General features: G+C 33.3%; 2 protein-coding genes across 2 annotated transcripts; both read right to left on the bottom strand.

The window, feature by feature from the left end:
- Positions 1-553: 553 nt before the first annotated feature.
- Positions 554-2,932, bottom strand: LOC104118981 (small ribosomal subunit protein eS1). Its single transcript, XM_009630368.4, has 7 exons — positions 2,793-2,932; positions 2,659-2,706; positions 2,448-2,553; positions 1,525-1,662; positions 1,262-1,447; positions 958-1,158; positions 554-836 (listed from the first exon to the last, which is right to left on the bottom strand). The coding sequence occupies exons 1-7, from the start codon at positions 2,801-2,803 to the stop codon at positions 741-743; spliced, it is 786 nt and encodes a 261-aa protein (XP_009628663.1). The 5' UTR covers positions 2,804-2,932; the 3' UTR covers positions 554-740.
- A 10,388-nt stretch (positions 2,933-13,320) lies between these two features.
- LOC104118980 (dihydropyrimidine dehydrogenase (NADP(+)), chloroplastic) lies at positions 13,321-17,499 on the bottom strand. The gene is made up of 7 exons (XM_009630367.4): positions 16,941-17,499; positions 15,891-16,154; positions 15,607-15,777; positions 14,747-14,859; positions 14,471-14,657; positions 14,096-14,205; positions 13,321-13,685 (listed from the first exon to the last, which is right to left on the bottom strand). The coding sequence occupies exons 1-7, from the start codon at positions 17,235-17,237 to the stop codon at positions 13,529-13,531; spliced, it is 1,299 nt and encodes a 432-aa protein (XP_009628662.1). The 5' UTR covers positions 17,238-17,499; the 3' UTR covers positions 13,321-13,528.
- Positions 17,500-18,756: the final 1,257 nt, after the last annotated feature.

Genomic DNA, 18,756 nt, shown 5'->3' with positions numbered 1-18,756 from the left:
CGGAGTACTATTGATCGCAAGTTCTAAATTGTCCCTGGGTCTGCAAGGAAAAGGAAGCAAGCAGAATGAAAACTATCTAGCCACCTTAAAATGGTGAATTTATATGAACATCTAACTAACCGGCAAAATCTCAAAATCAAAAAATTACATATTTATATTTTAAGCTCAATTTGATAAAGAGTTATTTCACACCGCTACCGTATATATCACATGTCCTTAAACACAAAAAGGGAGTCTAACAATGAACTAACAGAAGCATAGTTCAATGGATCAACAAAATCAGTACGAAAATAAATGTTTCCTAGAGGGGCAAGTACTAGTTAACAAAACATGATAGAACAGCGTTTTGGGCAGTAGAATTACTGACATCATAAGGCATAGATTTTACGACTTATCTAAGACCTTAATTATCAAGACCAGTAATACTTTCTAAAGAAATAAAGAGTTCGTCCATAAAAACATCATTTGCTGTCCTCCAAAATTTGCAGCTGTCAAAGTCTATAAAAGATAGCACGACTCAGCAAGTTTCAAAGTGAGATAAAAACACAAAGGGGGGCAGAATTAGCAGTAGATATATAGCTGCAAAACCCATATCTTGGTCTATGATAATGTATAAATCAAACATAGGCAAAGAACAAGCAAAATTTTGAGATCGTCACAACAAAACTCAACTTAAACAATGTGAGGCTCTAAAGACTATCACCATATTCGATCACATACTTCAGAAGGATGAAACGAGTCTACGCTCCAGGAACCTCGGGTTCTGCCTCTGCTACTGTCTCATCAGCTGGCCGATCCAACTTCACGCCAACATCTTCTGAATAATCACCATGAACCTACAAGAGTAAATCGAAATTAATAACAAAATAGCTTCTGGTATACAATAATGAATTCCATAGTAAACTATGGATGCGTCCTGTTTAAATCAATACGACAAAGAACAGACACATAACATACCTCCATCAGCTTGCCAATATCAAACTTAGGGGCCTTGAGAATCTTGACTTTTCGAATATAAACATTTTGCAAGGGGAAGATGCTTGAAGTTGCTTTCTCAATCTCTCTGCCAATTGATTCAGGGATGAATTTGGCAACCAACTCCTTCAGGTCACATGAACTTGCTTGGTTCCTCATGATCTCAACCATCTTCCTACGGATCTAAAACAACATTAAAGATATGGTTGTGAGAACTTGCGAGATATGATGACGACCATAAGCATGTATGTGCATAAGACAACACCAAGTTGAAAATACTACCAACCTGACGGATCTGGCTGCTTTGAGCATAACAGGTACGTTTCTGCTGGTTTGGGCGTTTCTTTGTAAAAGCAATGCAGAACATCCTCAGGGTATAGCTGTCTGTTGTCTTGACATCCACATGGGCCTCAATCAGAGTCTGCCATTTGCGAACCAGTGACCTCAACTTGTCTGTTGTGAAATCCATTCCCTGTAATTACTTTGAATTTAGAACTCAATCTACAGCAGCAAATGCAAACATATGATTGTCTAAAAGAATCATCCTACCCAGAAGTTTGTGAGGACATTCTTTCCTTGTACATCCTCTGCTCTCAACCTGATCTTCCTGAAAGCCTGATCCTCGTCCTTTTGAAGATCAGCCAGACTTACTTCAAATACTCTATGCTTTAGGCCCTCTGAAGCAATCTGAGGGGAAAATAAGGACATAATTATTCTATTGAAATTGCAATTACAACTGTGTTTTCATAGTATATAAAAGATGAAAAATCAAAGTTCAATCTTTTTTTAGCACAGCACAGTAAATAGACCCAAGAAAAGCAGGTAGATCAAATAATAACATGAAGCAGAATAAAGTTAGTAGAAAACAATGCTCTAGATATGTAATCATCCACACAGACAGGAAAAGAAAAGAAAAGAAAAGAAAACAGACAGCCGCAACAAAAATGGTTCCCCCACCGTTTTAAAGATAAAAGTCATAGAATCTTATTGAATTGTTGCTTAATTGCAAGATAAATGTACGTCTCTATGAGAAGTTATAGGAGAAATCAACCCTATCCGACTAGCAACATTGATTTTAATTTCCAAATCACCAATTACTAGTAAAGTTCAGGATGCATTGACACAACAGAATTTTCCAACCAAATTTCTCATAACACATCCACATATTTATTAGTGTGAATACTGTCACAACATGACGCCCTCGATTTGAGTATTTAGGTATAATTTAACAAACAGCCAAACACTAACTACCAATAACCAACAGTTCTCTCCTACACCAAGTCAAACAAACATTTCTTCACTATAATGTCATTTAAGTATAACTTTAATCAATTAGTCATCCTTGTAATTTAGAACTAAAGACATAACCGAAACGCACTTAAAACAAATGATATATCAAAATCAATAAGCGCTAGAAAGAAATGTAAAGGACAAAACATAGCACAGACAAAAAGGGAGAGGGGGATAGAGACCTTGGTACCCTGAGTCCTAGTAACGAGGGTTTTGCCAACATTCTTGATATCAAAAACTGATGGTGCCTTAATATCATACCAATCCTTCTTTGCGTACGGATCCGCCCTGCAGTCCAACAATCACACACACACACACCCCCAACATAAGTATTACCCACATTACACATAACACAACAAACGGACCAATGAATAAGGTGTTAATGCTACTTACGCCTTCTTCTTTCCTCCCTTCTTTCCCTTGGAAATCCTCTTGTTCTTGCTGTACAATGGAATAACAAAATAGCATTAGAATTAAACAGAAAAAAAATGAATCAGAAATATGATATGAGCGTTAAAGAGAAATACCCGACAGCCATTTTGGGAAGGGAAGGTTAGAACTGCGTTGGGGGAATTGGGGAAGGGGATGATGAGGCGATGGTTAAGAGGAGCTGCGGATGAGAAACCCTAGTTTCAGTAAGCAGCGCTGGAGTGTCATGAGCTTAATTATATATAACTTGCGATGACAACGTCTGCCACCTGTTTTGGGTTTAATTACGATAATACCTTAGATCCCGGCATCTTTTTTTTTTTTTCTTTTCGAGGATAATTATTTTTACAATTATTAGCACAAATAGCCCATTTAGTTATAGGATTATATTCAAAAATAATCAGATTTACAAGTGGTAATTGAAATATAGCCACAATTTCAAATATAATTGAAATTTAGCTATTTTTCATGTAATGATAAATCTGAACGAAAATGTTGTTCAAAATCAAAAAATATTCCAGCCAAATATACTGGAGTTCGAATTTTTTACATGTGAACTTCCAGGATAATATACTGGAGTTCCAGCATAATATACTGGAGCTCCAGCATAATATATTGGTCCAGCATAATATGCTAGAAGTTCATACACATGCGCTCCAATCTCCAATATATTATGCTGGAACTTTCCGTGTGCTGGAGTTCCAGCATAATATGCTGAAAGTTCATACACAAGTGCACCAATCTCAAGTATATTATGCTGGAACTTTTCGTGTTGCGGCAAAATAGTGGCTATTTTTCAATGACTTTGCAAACGATGGCTATTGTTCAATTACCAGTCCGAAAATTGGCTAGCCCGTGCTATTTTCACTTAGTTATACTACTGAAAATTTGAAAATGACCAGTTTAAATATTAAAATTCAACACTACTAGCTTCGGTTGCTTATTTAACCTAAGCAAGCCTGACCGAACGCTCGAAATAAGTTCTTTCTCAAATGAACGGGAATGGACGAAGAACGAGGAGGCATTCTTCATAGAGAAGAGTCCTGAGAAATTTCACGATAACTAAGTAGGGAATGCGGCATTACTATATATTTTTATAAGACTATAGACTTGGAAGCCATTCCCGGTTCGCCATAACACATTCTTAGGGTCACTAATACTATTTAAATGGATGAATGACACAGTTACCCACAAAAATAAAACTATTTACTCTTATCTACCCATTTATTTTTCTACCAATCAAACTAATTATATTTTCTACCCATGATAGTTTTTGTGGGGAATTTTCTCTTTTTTCTCCAATTCTTTTTAATTTCAATGCTTCTTTTTTTTTCCTTTTTTCATTCTTTTCTCCTTTTATTTTTTCTCGTTTTCTTCTTATTTTTTTCTTTTTTCTCTTTTATTCATTTATTTTTGCCCAGATCGTATTATTGTTATTTTTATCATAACGTATTTCACACTCAAATTTGACTCATTTTTATTTTTTTTCTTTTTATTTTTTTTCTTTATTTCTTGATCCTTTTCTAATTCCACGTGATTGCCATGCAAACCGTGATCTCTTTCCCTACAAATATCAGTACACACTCTACCATTAGCAGTAACACAATCAGTTATGGAGTAAAACATAATCTACATCAACGAAATTTTCATATCTACTAGTTAGAATAAAAATGATAATAAAATATTGGAAAATGCAATAAAAGTATAAGTAGCAAAAAAGACTTCTAGTACCATATGATATCAATATGGTATACATGTATACCAACAGAATATATGATTGCTCTAGAATATTGCTACAACTATCGGCGACTATACTATTGTACCAAAACATTAAAGAATGCAATAAGAGTATGAAAAATTACATGCTAGCGTTGCAAGCTAAATATTCGCAAAACAACTTGCTCGTTCCGTATACTAGCACGGTATATAGTTGTATGGGGTCGTTCCAATAATTGCCTATAACTATATAAACTATTACATAATACACATAATCTATGTCCATCGGTACAAAAAAATCCCAACACTGCAAATCATATTCATATAAATAATTCAAGAATATAATTTACTTAAAATGCAGCTAAAATAACCAAAAAAATATTCAAACTACCATATGATACCAATATGATATATAACTATACCAACATGGTATATAATTTTACTGGTTAATGTCACGACTCAAACCGATAGGTCGTGACGAGTGCCCGAGTTCTACCTATCAAACACCCATAAGCATTCGTCTAAGATATAAACATGAAATAAGTGTAGGTCATGCATAACGTCTGGAAATAAACTATTAATTCATATGAACAACCTACGTGGGAAAACATGCCCAAAAGACATATATATATATATACTGTAGGGCGAGCCGACAAGGCCACATACTATATAACTATACATGACTGTCTACAGACATCTAATAGAGTGTACAACTGTATAAAGGAAGAGATTGGGCCCCGTCGTACCCATATATATGTAAACACACCGTACCAAAACTCAAAGCAGCTCTGGATCAAATCGAGCACACCAACTCTCGCTGATCAAGGATCCTAAAAAGGAGGACCGTCAGTCTGTCTACCTGCACCTGCGGGCATGAAACGCAGCGTCCCCAGGCAAAAGGGACGTCAGTACGAATTATGTACTGAGTATGTAAAGCATAAAAATCAGTACATAAAAGACATAGATGAAACATGTGGTAAAGAATTCCACATGTGAGTCTAAATAACTTTGTGAATCCTGAAACATTTATAATATCATGCACGTGCGTGTAAATGTCATATCATGCATAGGTATAGGTGTACATAACATCATCATGCCTCTGAGGGCATCCCATCATATCATCTCGGCCACTGTGGACAAAATCATCAATATATACCAGTTGATCAGGTGGTGGTGCGTATATAACGCCTTAACCTTTTCCCATATCCCATATACATATAATATACGCGTATATAACGCCTTCTAGTCATGGGTCAATGTACATGTATAAATGCATGAAATACATAAGAAATACGTTAATAAGATTTCTCGAATATCATAAAATTTATATTCCTTTCGGACAAACTTTATCAAATACATATTTTTCTGGGACCCATGAACAGAGAATATAATAATAATTCACGTGGGGAATCAAGAATATAGACACCCCTAGTATTTCTATGAATAGAGTCATTTATGAAAGTTGTGTATTTTGCTCGTTTCGTTTGTATCGTTTGGATCATGCCAAAAATAAAGAAGGGATAGCCTTAATATACCTCAAGTCGTCAATGCAACTCAACAATAAGCTTATGACAATTAGAGTGCCAACCCTATAGCAAAGAAATACGTGTACAATTTAGATGGCGATAGTATATTACGTATCTCAAATGATAACTCGATTCTAAAATAAAACATGCAGCATTTCCCCTGATTTTACTGCTCTCTCAAGCCTACTATAGGCGAGATACAAACACAATACAATCAGCAACTTAAAACCAACCTAATTACAATCCGGGACCTTCAATACAACAAAACTCTCAAATATACCACAATACACCCAATCAACAAATTATCAATTAGCCTGCAACTACAACGACGAGCGACTAGCCTACTACCCTACCACATGTGGCATTTCTCCACGCCATTTTTATCCTTCCAAACTCCATAAATCAGCAGCCCAAAAGCAACATAAAACACCCCACAAAACAGTCTACTATAAATCAAATAACTCGAATTCACGGCTTCCGATCACCGTCCCGTGAGGTTTAACTATTAGGAAACGAATTTATCAACTTTTCTTGATATTTTAAAGCTTAACTACAGAAATTATAAATTTTTATTAACTATTAAATACATTCCAAATCTCAAAGTACAGAGAAAAAGAGAGGTGATATAGTGATACTTACGTCGTAGGGATCGTTCTAATGTTATCGCTTCTCGATTTCGTACCGGGGATGTTAGTATTATTTGAAGCTATTAGAGAGCTCAAGGACCGATCTTTTATGGTGTCTCTTGTCAGATTCTATGTAAAATGAAGAGAGAGAGAGAGAGAGAGAGAGAGAGAGAGAGAGAGAGAGAGAGAGAGACGAGTTAAAACATATTTATCAAACTTTTGAAAAGTCAAAAGGTGCTAGCTTGGCACCCTTTGATTCGCCAATTTTCCAACGCTTATATCTTTTTATCCGGATATCGAATGAACGAACGGTTAAGAGTATTGGAAACTACATTCCAAGACCTTCAATTTGTTATATAATATGTCCCAAAAGACCTCATATAGCATACAAAATTTATTTCTCAAAAAGCTCTGTTATAGGGCAAATTCTTAGTCGGTTTTTCCGCAACTTTAATCTGATTTCCCCCTAACTTTATGTGTTTTGTCCAACCATCATATATAGTCATATTATGACTTTAAACACATTTAAATCATGATTAACAAGTTTCATATTCATTATACGTCACCTTCGGACGTACAAGGTGTAACCGTTAATTTCTGGCAACTATATGACTATACTACTATTACATAACACACATGCATAAAGAGAAAAATAAAAAAATAGTGTACCGCATATTAATATAATAAAGTATTTCAAGATATTATACTATATTACTATTATTAAAATAAAATAAAATAATATACCAATTAAATGCAGCTAATACAACCAAAAAAAGATTCAACTAACATATGATACCAATATAGTATATAGCTATACTAATATGGTATATAGTTGTACGGGGTCGTTACAACAACTGCATATAACTATAAAAACTATTACATAATATACAAAATCTATGTCCATAGGTACAAGAAAATCCAACACAGCAAAATATGATCATATAAATTATTTTAGAATAGAATTCACTTAAAAATATAGGTAAAATAACAAAAAAAATATTTCAACTATCATATGATACCAATATGACATATAATTATACCAATAGGGTATACAGTTCTACTAATTAATTCCAGACAACTATATATGACTATACTACTATTACATAATACACATACATAAAGAGAAAAATCAAAAAAATAGTGTACCACATATTAATATAATAATATATTTCAAAAAATTATACTATAATACTATTATATAAAACAAATGCATAAAAAAGTATCAAAATGATTACATAATACATATGCATAAAGGAAAATTATAAAAAATCAAGATATTGTACTATTCTATTATTACTAAAGAAAAATCAAACAGTGTACCAATTAAATATAGCTAATACAACCAAAAAAGGTTCCAACTAACATATGATACCAGTATAGTATATAGACATACCAACAGGGTATACAGTTGTACGCAAAGAATTTTTTATTTATTTCAATTATTAAACTGGATTAATATCAGTTGTCACATAATCTAATTAACTCAATTTTGTGCGTCGTCGATTATACTAAAATTAGTTAAGTTGCCCGCGCTTCGCGCAATAAGACATGTATATTTATAAATTTAGTTGATACAGAAAAGATAAAAGCTTATATAAAAATTTATGATTAAAATATAATAAAAGACATATGCAATATGTAAATCAAATGTACAAAAAAATACAAATAAAAAAACAAAAAATGAATAAAAGTGTCACATAGGGAGAAGTTAATTAACCTTCATTTTATTGAGAAAAAGAATATGTAACATAACTCTTCTAGCATGTCCTTGATTTATATTTGTCCACAAATAATTTTAATTATTGTAGACAATATCATTTGTTATTAATAAATGTATAAGTTAGAGGCAACTATTATTCATAATAAGAGACATTTGATCTCAAAAGAAATAGGTAATTTTAGTCCAAAAGAAGAAAGACAATCTTAAAATGAAACACTAACTGATAATGCATTCATAAGAATCCCATACACAATAAGAAAAATATGAAAGTCCCGAAATTAATATAACAATAAAATAAAAATAACACCCGGGACATATTATTAGTAATTTACTTATATAATTATACATTATCTGATAACCATTGATTGGGCTAATTTGGATTTTTTCCGCCAAGCCGTATAAGGCTCTTTAAAGAGGAAAGCGGGATCTGCCACACTGTCACATTCTCTAACTTTGCAAAAGATAAAAGAAAAGATCAAGCACAAAACTTTTTAGTTTTTTACATTCTCCAGCAAAAGTTATGGACTGCACGCACACCTTCTGCATTCTCAATTCTTGCCCATTGACAGGATATAATATTATACGGGAATCGCATTTACGAGACTACGAGAAATATAATATGTCAATAATGAACTCAAGGTACTTGAACAAAAGATATATCCATATACAATCCTTCATTGAATAAATCATCTGATATTTAATTTAGATATATTTGAGCAAAAAATAAAAGAAGTGAAGGAATGCATGAAGTACTCACTGTTGAGTTCTCCATGAGCAAATGAAACAGTGGAACTACATTTTTGGTTTAGTTTCTTGAAAATTCACATGAGAGCCAAAGTTATTCGCCTTTTTGTTGTTGAAAAAAAAAAAGCAAATACATTTAAACCTCATGGAAGCCGAAACCTTTTTATAGCGGTAAGCATCGGTAAGCATTTAAACCTTATTGTAACGGTAAGCATTTATTCCATACAAATTAGCAAAAATATTACTAAGCATCTGTCTTAGAAACTAAAGAGAAAAGTCGCATATGTTAGGAACGCATCTATTAGAATTTAGAAACGGCTGTAAAATTTATTTTTCCTTATTTATCATGTAGATACAATAAAGGGAAAAGACGCAAGTTTGTTAGTGTTTTTTTTTTGTTTGTTTTGTTTTGTATTTTCTTTAAGTAAGGTAAAGGGAAATATTGCAAAAAAAGGAGAAAAGAGATAAATCTAATTGCTGGTCATTGGGAATGCCATATCAGCTTTTTATGTCCCTGCTTTTTATTTACAAACTAATGAATTAGCAGCGTGAAATAAAACTAAATTACTGCAATTTTAAAAAATTCTTTATGATTTTACTTCTATTAGTTGAATAAATTATAGGACATATTTATGTTTTTCGATTGCTCCAACACACTTCGTATAACCAGTTTCATAAAAAATAAATTGAAGGCAAAAAAAAAAAGTGATATTACTACCATAACAATATTACTGGTAAAAAGGGGTTGAACATGGGGTTGTTCTTATTTTATCGGATGGGGTTGTTCTTATTTTATCGGAGGGGTAATAACTTGACATATACAACCACATAGTAACAGATAATTCTTTTTAAAAGTAACAAAAATGATAAAATTTCGTCGTTCTTCATCCTTATTAAAATCATGTTGTCATTAATTATATTTCGACAATTATGAAGTTTTATTTTCTTCCGTACATTAATTAATGTCTAAATTAACGATCATAGAAATTTTTATATCTACCATATATCATTATACTTCTCCATTGAAGTACCATCAATAATTTATCTATTTCTTCTCCATTACTAAAAGAATAAAGGAAAAATTTATTCACTATAATCACTCTTTACATGTGTGTGATATAATTGAGGATATGAAGGTAATCCCATAATAAAGGATATATGAACACAATCCCAATGTTAATCACACTTCACTCAAAATGTCTACATTCCAAGTAATGGTTAGGTAAAATATTATTTTTGTTTTAAATTTTTTTATGGTTTCACACAAACAGTTTTTTTTAGACACGTAAATTTTTTATCTTCTCGGCCATTTTAATCATTTTTATACTTTTAAGTATTATAAAAAAAGATTTTTAGTATCAAGTGTAGATATGTTTTATGTTTTCCTCGATTAGAAATTATAAACTTTAACTAAATAATTTTATTACCTTTTTAGATCTTACAATCTGTATAGGTTTCTAAATTTGTCATTTCTTTGATTTTCTGGAAATGGAAAGAAGAGAAAATAATTTTTGAAAAAGTTCATTTTTCTTATTTTTATAATAGGTGGTTTACTTGGACTTATTTTATATTTAAATTTAATAATAACTTCAATGGATAGTTTAAATTTAATAATAACTTCAATGGATAGTCATAAATTCATAATAATATATCTTGGATGATTCAAATGATAATCTAAAACTCAACATCAAGATACGAGTTAGCACGTGAGTTCCATCGAAAAAGATCTTAACAAATAAAAATATCATTAATTTTAAGAGAAGTGAAGATTTTAATAAACCCGGCCAATTGAGAAATGTAAAATTTACATCCGACCAACATCCACTCATATGAAATAGGGCCTTTCTACATCAAAGATACAACGTCAAGGATCTCACTGTCCTAGCGCCCAAATTTCATGCGCGTCTTTTAAACCTGAAAATAGCAAAGAATTTCCAAGATATGTTTGCAAAATCTGTGCAACAACCATTGCTACATAAAAAATTCCAAAAAGTACTCACTTCTTCAATTCCTACTACTTGAAAAACCATTATAGGCCGAGTTCAAGGTATTATTACTATGGCTTTCGCTAACATTTTAGGGAATTTATTTTTTTGATATTAGATGGAGAGATATGAAATATGAAGAAAATAAGATGTCAAATGAGAATATGCAAACAATGATGTTGGTGGAAAGGTCGTGACCTTATATCTCCTTTAGAAGTCATTTTTCCAGAATGATGAAATTCAAACGCCATGATCCATTCATATGGGATAAGTGAGTAAAGGAAAAATAAAAATACATATGTATGAACGAAGGAAGGAAAACATAACTTTTAAAAAGAGATGATGCATCCACTCCATAAAGATGGACAAAAGCTTTGAAAATGACAAATGGTTATTAAAGCCCAATCTGAAAAACATTTTCAGTTGCCTTTTCAACATACACGATGTATACATTCCTCACCATTGTGATGAGGCATTAGATTCTATGTATAATTGCCACAAGTCCTTTAAAATTTTGCCATTTAGTTCTCTTATGTAAGAAAATAATTGTTTATTAATAGTAATGACTTTTGAAATTCTTTTTCAAAAGACATGACTTTTGGACTCCTATATAATTATTAAATTATTATTACAATAAAAAGAATGAGTTGTAGAAATATGAAAAAATGGAGAAAAAAGATAATTTAAAATCCTTGTTTAGGAGAGTGCCACATCACCGGGCAAAGTCCCTCTATTATAGATATATAGATTTAGATATGCTATAATAATATATTATATACCATTTTGAAATGGAGAATAAATTAATAAAAAATTTCAATGGACACGTAGATCCTATCATGAAATGAGAAAGATAGAAGAAAAACGTATATTTATATTTGAGAAGACAATAAAAGAGAAAATAGGTTGGGACAATTAATGGAGTTTCACGTGATCCGGGATTAGAAAGGAAAGGATTTTGAAAATAGGTAGTTGGGTAAATATTTTAGATTGCATAGGTACACATTGTAAGACAAATTAGAATGTGCGGTAATGGGTAATTAAAATTAGATTTCATACATATTCACAAAGAGAAAGTTATGGGTTTAGTTAAAAGGAAATATGCACGGTTTGGTATGTTGAGGAAAACAAATTCAACCAAAAAAAAGGAATGGGTAGCTGGCAAAAATAGATTTTGATGAATAGGTAGAAATTGTAATTAATTCCTAAATGGGTAAAAATGGGTAATTAGTTTGTGCCTTGTAGGCGCAGATTGTGTAATTCCCTCTATTTAAATTACGTGCTTATATTTTTTAAAGTGACCGATTCTAAATACAATGTCATTTAAGTGGTCACCCGATTTAATAAGCATCACTTCACACTTTATACTGTTCTTTGATTTCTTCTGGTTGGCCCCTTATTGCCCTTCAAAAATAGCCTCATTCGAGGCCTTCTGATCAATCATCAGATGAGAAACTGCAAGCGATTGGGGGAAAAAATAACATATTTAAAATTTGTGAGCTAAGAGGAAAACTTTAGGGGCAGTAAGCATATTGCTTATGTTGTAGGCAAGCTAAAGATTTAAAAAAATGATGAATATCATCAATGAATTCATCAACTATGTATAATCAACACTATGAATTCAGGAGCTTCCACTTCTTCTCCGCCTCTCCACGCCATATTGTGGTATAATTAGTTCCGTCTTTACAAAACTTATTAGCATATAACATGTTATGCAACATAATTTAACATACGGGGAATGTTATGCAGCAATTTGATTCCTGTGACAACCCTTTTTAGAATTTAAGGTAAAAAATACTACCATTTGAAGTAGACTAACGTGGGTATACTAAGGGGAATAGCCTCCACAATGAGGAATATTAATCAAACACGATGGGTTGCTCTAATAGTGTGCACCCTCCACTTCCAACCAAGAGCTTGTGAGTTCGAGTCACCCCAAGAACAAGGTGGAGAGTTCTTAGAGGGAACTGAGTTTCTATCGGAAACAACATCTCTACCCTGGGTTATTGTTGATATAGTGGGTGCTAGTTTAGTGTATCATGCATAAGTTAATTAAACGAGAATAGCTTGTGCGGGCAAAAAACATGTAAATGCAAAGCATTTCGTATTTTGTATTTAACATTGAATCCAGTAAGGATCCATATCTTTTATCTCCTATATGAGGGAAAAAAAAAGAAAAAGAAAGTATCCAATATATACATTTTGTATAGAATTATATGGAATTATCTAATTGTAAAATGGCTCTTCTGGTGTAACATAGACGAACTGCTAAATGGTAAGAGTTCATAATTAACAAACGAGGATGACTAGAGTAGCCAAACGAATTCTGAGATTCTTCATCATCAACACAATTATTTTAAATCAAGTTAAAAGATAAATGAATGAAAATGGTTGTGAAATGTACGGAAAGAACTACAAAGAGTTCAAAGTCACTATACACCAATCCGATCAGATATATGAAAGAAATTGATTTATTCATCTATAGTACGAGAAGAAAGGTGCAATTAGAAGTTTACAAGTCTAGTTGGAAACCATGCTTTCAGTTTCTTGCACAAAACCATCTCCTGTCCAGTCTTTGTCAGATTGTAAACCTTTCTTAATGGCTTTCCTTTGGCGTATTGCTTCTTGCTGCCTTTTAACCAAATCCGTGTGGGTTGTGAAGTACTCAAGTGACGACCTGCACGCAATACATATCCAAATTATAAACAAAAGAATCCCCTTCCTAGTAATAACTTTATACAGTAGCAATGGGAAAGGTCAAGTGTTGGGCAAACTTAAGGAAACCACAGAAGCGGATTTAATAAGAAGAAAGTTCAGAACTCAGACCAAATATCTGAGAGCGACTGATTTGGTTAATTTTGAGTTAAGAACTAAATATGGTTAAACTCTAGTTTTTTCTTTGACCTGTTTTAGGTCCTTGTTGGACTAGAATGAACCCCACTTGGCCAAACAAACAACAATAAATAATGCAACCCAGTTCTTGATATTCCAGCTGAGCGTTAATTCTTTCTTCTTCTTTTGAATGGATCTAGTGTCTCTCTGTGTATGTGCGAGTGAGTGAGTGAGTGAGAGAGAGAGAGAGATTACCCCCTAAAATCTTCTATTGATGAAAAATTGTGCTTTCTCATGAAATCTTTCAGCTCAGAGCACAATGTTTTGACAAGTCCATATCCATGCATCATGACACCGGTACAAACCTACATAATAAACCAATAAAGAGTTGTCATTCCAAGATAATGTCATGCAGGAAAGGACCAAAAGAAAAAAAAGAGAAATGAACAAACAAACAAATTAAAAGGAGTTGCCCAGGAGTCTAGCTCGAAATGCCTAGTTTAGTAACTCTCTTCCCCATTTTACTGAAGTGTCACTAAGATCACAACTCAGAAGATTTTAGGCCAAGGAGATTTTGCCCCAATTTGTATAGTCACAAACAGACAGAAAAAGGTCACTTTCTAATCCAACCTGTACAGTATTTGCTCCGAGAAGAATAAACTCAGCGGCATCACCACCTGTCTCGACTCCCCCAATAGCAGAGAGTGAATAGTCCTTATGTCCAAATTCTGACTTCATCATCTGTGCAATGTTCATTACTTTTGCAAGCGCAATCGGGTGCACTGCCTTTGCTGAGTAGCCTCCAGGAGTAGAGTATCTAAGGCAAACAGTAGAAAATGAATTGCCGGGGATCAAAATTAAAAGCAGAAATTTTGAATTCAGCATATTTCTCAATGTAGTACTAACCCCTCAACACAAGGCTCGGGCCTTAAGGTGTTAAGATTGATTCCCATAACACTCATGATTGTATTTATGGCAGATACTCCCTCGCACCCTTGGTCAAGAGACACCCTAGCTGGCTATAATCCAAGGGGCAGAAATTAGACATAGAAGACATAATTCTTACACAACAGAATGCTGATAACTTGTCACCCATGAGCGAACAACAAACTAGTGGGAGGACATAATTCTTACACAACAGAATGCTGATAACTTGTCACCCATGAGCGAACAACAAACTAGTGGGAGGACATAATTACAGTAGGAAAGGGAAGTGAAAATGGTTTAATCCAGACATAGAGACTACTAATGATGACAAAAGTCACACTATTTCAAGCCAAGGTGGTCCTTTTACATGCCAAAATAATAATCATCTGATAGCTCTAAGAACACACAATTATCACACTTCTCATGTCCGTTAACAGTCATTCTCGACTTCATTCAAACTGGTAAAGAACTTATCTTTATTCCTTTTTCTATGATTGGAAACTGCAATAGAGGGACCTTGCAACCACACCGAGCTTAATCTCCAAACACGTAAAGGGGTCACAAATGTTGTAAGATGGAATGACTGGGAAAAGAAATTATGCCACATCATCAGGTTGATCTAGCAAGGAAAGACGGACAATCCATCTTCCACAAAACTAACAGCATATACAAGCCCCACAATGCAATTCCCCCCTACTTTTGGCTTTAATTGCGAGAATGTTTTAGTAATACAGAAAGAGTACAGCATGATGTAGAGGAGAAGTTATGACCAAATTGGATCATGTTTTGAACATTTTAGTAATCTATCATCTTTGCTATAAAATGCCATGCCGAAATACCTTTGTAATGTCAGTGATATTAGGGGTCATCTTTGCCCAAACTGGAACTGTGGCTACAGCATTAATCCAGCCACAAACCTCCTCCAAGAGATCGCAATCTTGACCAACAGCAGCACCCATTCTACGTTCTGGCATACCATGAGGGCATGAGAAGTTGATCTCAATGGCATCCTGTAAAACAGAATCAATACAGAGACAGTTATAGCAACTCAAGAGAATCAGCATGACAACACTACTATAATGCAGAATAAAATCTTATTCATTAAGTCCTCGCATATGCTTACAATTCCAGTTTCCTCAACTCTGTAAATAAGTTCCTCCCAAGCAGATTTGTTGTACTCTTCCATGATAGAAGCAATAAGTATCCTATCTGGATATTCTTTTTTCAATTGCCTAAACTCTTTCAGCATTGTTTCCAGAGGTCGATCACTTATAAGCTCAATATTCTGCCACCCGATAATTTGTCCTTTGGCAGAACCATTTGCTCCTGCTCTTAATTTAGCATATCTTGGGGTCACATTTTTAACTTTATCGGCTTCCAAAGACACCTGAGTGAAGAAAACAAATTGGTTAAAGAGGAAAAAAATTGCATTCGGCATAAAACAGAACGAGAAAGGCATGCTTCTTAATAAGATATTCAACGGCATTTCTGTCACCAACTCAAGTTTGAAGGACCATCTTGAAAGTCAAGAGAACCGATTATTCTATCATTAAGTCATTAAATCGTTAAGAATGATTTTAATGATAATCGTTAACTTAACTAGGAAAATAAATAAATATTCACTCCTCATACTTTTCACAATTGAAATAAGTAAAAAGTGTTGATCACTTTTCAGTGGACAACAAACATCTTTTTAAAAGTAAAAAGTTTGATCACACTTTTCATTGATAACATCTTTTTAAGGTTTACCTGGTCTAGAACTAGCAGATGACGAACTACTACTTAACAAGTTGCTTATTACTCCAAACATCTTGATCCAGGATCCTACATAGATGATCTTCAATCTCAGAACACCTTACATCTGGGATCCTCCAAAAATGCTGCCGCATACCTGTGGGATCCTCCGAAAATAGAATTCTCCTAAATGTATTTTTGGAGGATCCAACACTGGTGCAGCTGCCATTTTGAATGACCCATGCAACACGGACTAACAAAGAAGATTCTGTATATTCATTAGATATCCCAAGTTAGTTGCAAACAATAGCTCAGTTTAGTTTCTTCTTGTATTTACTACTCGTAAATCGAATTTTAATAGAAGTAATAGAGTAACAGATAACAACTGGCAATAGATCCACCACTAAAATAAAGAAGTATTAATATCGAAAAGCTTTACCGTTTTGGCGATAACACCACCCCAGCCTTCATCAAAGGCTCTTTTCATCACTGTATAGTTGGTCCCAGGAGGACCCGACCCGATGACGAATGGGTTGGGCATTTTCAAACCGTTAACAGTAACACTGAGATCGGGCTCCACAGACTGACCCTCTGAGGCCATAATTCTGAACCCAACTCGGCTTCTACCGTAATTCGAGCTCAAGGACCTACGGGGCCGACCCATCATAGGGAATTCAGCACCCGAGTTACCATCAAGTCCAATTCTGATTCGTTGAGCCAACCCAAGTGACGCCATAGCTGAATTTTTTTTTTGATGAACTCGGATTCTGACTCAGTAGCAACTCGGAACAGAGAAAAAGATGAAAATGAATATCTTAGGAATCTGAGTTGGGAAAATAAAAATTGTATTTAAATGGCTGTTGCTTGTAGTTGTCTATTTGTACTTTATAACGAGGAGACTCAAAGAGCGAGTAGAGAAAGGGAAAGGCGATGGTTTTTTCAGAATGAAGATTAAAGAGTGACGTTTTTTAGTTAAATGATGACTGAAAATTTAGCATAGAGATGACCTGTCGATGGTTCATTATTGCGGGTTTTGATAACAAAAACTTCAACAAGTGCCAAGAAAATGTATAATGGTGATATAAGAAAAATTAAATTATGGTGAATGTTTACTTTTTCTTCATGATTTTTTTAAATGCTTAATGACATATTTTTTTGCTTAATAACATATTCAATAACATATTTTTCTTTCACTTTTCATGCCTATATAAATGCCTTGTAATAGATAGAAAAATACACACAATTGAAGAAGAAAATCTCTTTCTTCTCTCTATCTCCATTTCTTGTTCATGTTTTACTAAATTGCTTTTATTTTATAACAGCATGTCTTGTTCATGTTTTACTAAGTTGCTTTTATTTTATAACACGTTATCAGCACGAATTGCTCATTTCATGATCTTCTACGTTAAGACTATGTAAATTATAAGCAGACAATGAGATCAAGTACAATGAAAAATATCTTGGATGATAATACAAAGATAAGTTTTACATCCATCTAAACCCTTTCATACTTTCATATCTTTGCATTAACTTTATGTGCAGTGTTTAATAAAAATATTTTTTTCAATTGTATCCAATGAAATAAAGAACTGGAAAAGTATGTCTTTATTTGCTACATCTCTTATAGGACAAAGATAATATTCCAACATATATATATGTTCTGACCTTTTACATACTATGATAGATAATTATTAAGGTAATTTAGTAATAATATTTTTACCATAACATGATGTATTTCATTGAAAGCAAAATTGGCATATATCCTAACTAGCATTTTTGTTGCAGAGGAACTGTTTCAAGATTGAAATAGTTATATATATCTTCTTGAAAGTTAATTTACTTATGCCTATAATTATGAAGTAATAATATTTTAAAGGCTCGAGTGCGAGTCCTAGTGAATTTGGGCCTATTATGCCAAAGATTGAGGGTAAGACGATGGGTTCAAGTCTCAACGCACTATGTTGATGAAAAGAAGTTGGATTCGAGTTCCAACGCATTATGGCCTAGCATGCCTTTATATGGGTAAGGCATTGAGTTTGAGTCCTAATGCACCATATTGATAATAATAATAATAATAATAATAATAATAATAATAATAATAATAATAATAATAACTAAAGAAAAAATAATGTAATTTTCATGAAAAAGCATGAAACTTGTCCCACTTGATTTGCTCCATTCTTGAAGTGAATGTGATAGCAGTGCATGATAAGTCTAAATAAGGACAAGTGGTTGACCAATGAATGTGGGCGTGC

Source organism: Nicotiana tomentosiformis, chromosome 3 (genome assembly GCF_000390325.3).
Source record: "Nicotiana tomentosiformis chromosome 3, ASM39032v3, whole genome shotgun sequence".
In the NCBI taxonomy this organism is placed as follows: Eukaryota; Viridiplantae; Streptophyta; class Magnoliopsida; order Solanales; family Solanaceae; genus Nicotiana; species Nicotiana tomentosiformis.
This window is presented reverse-complemented; position numbering and strand designations above follow the sequence as displayed.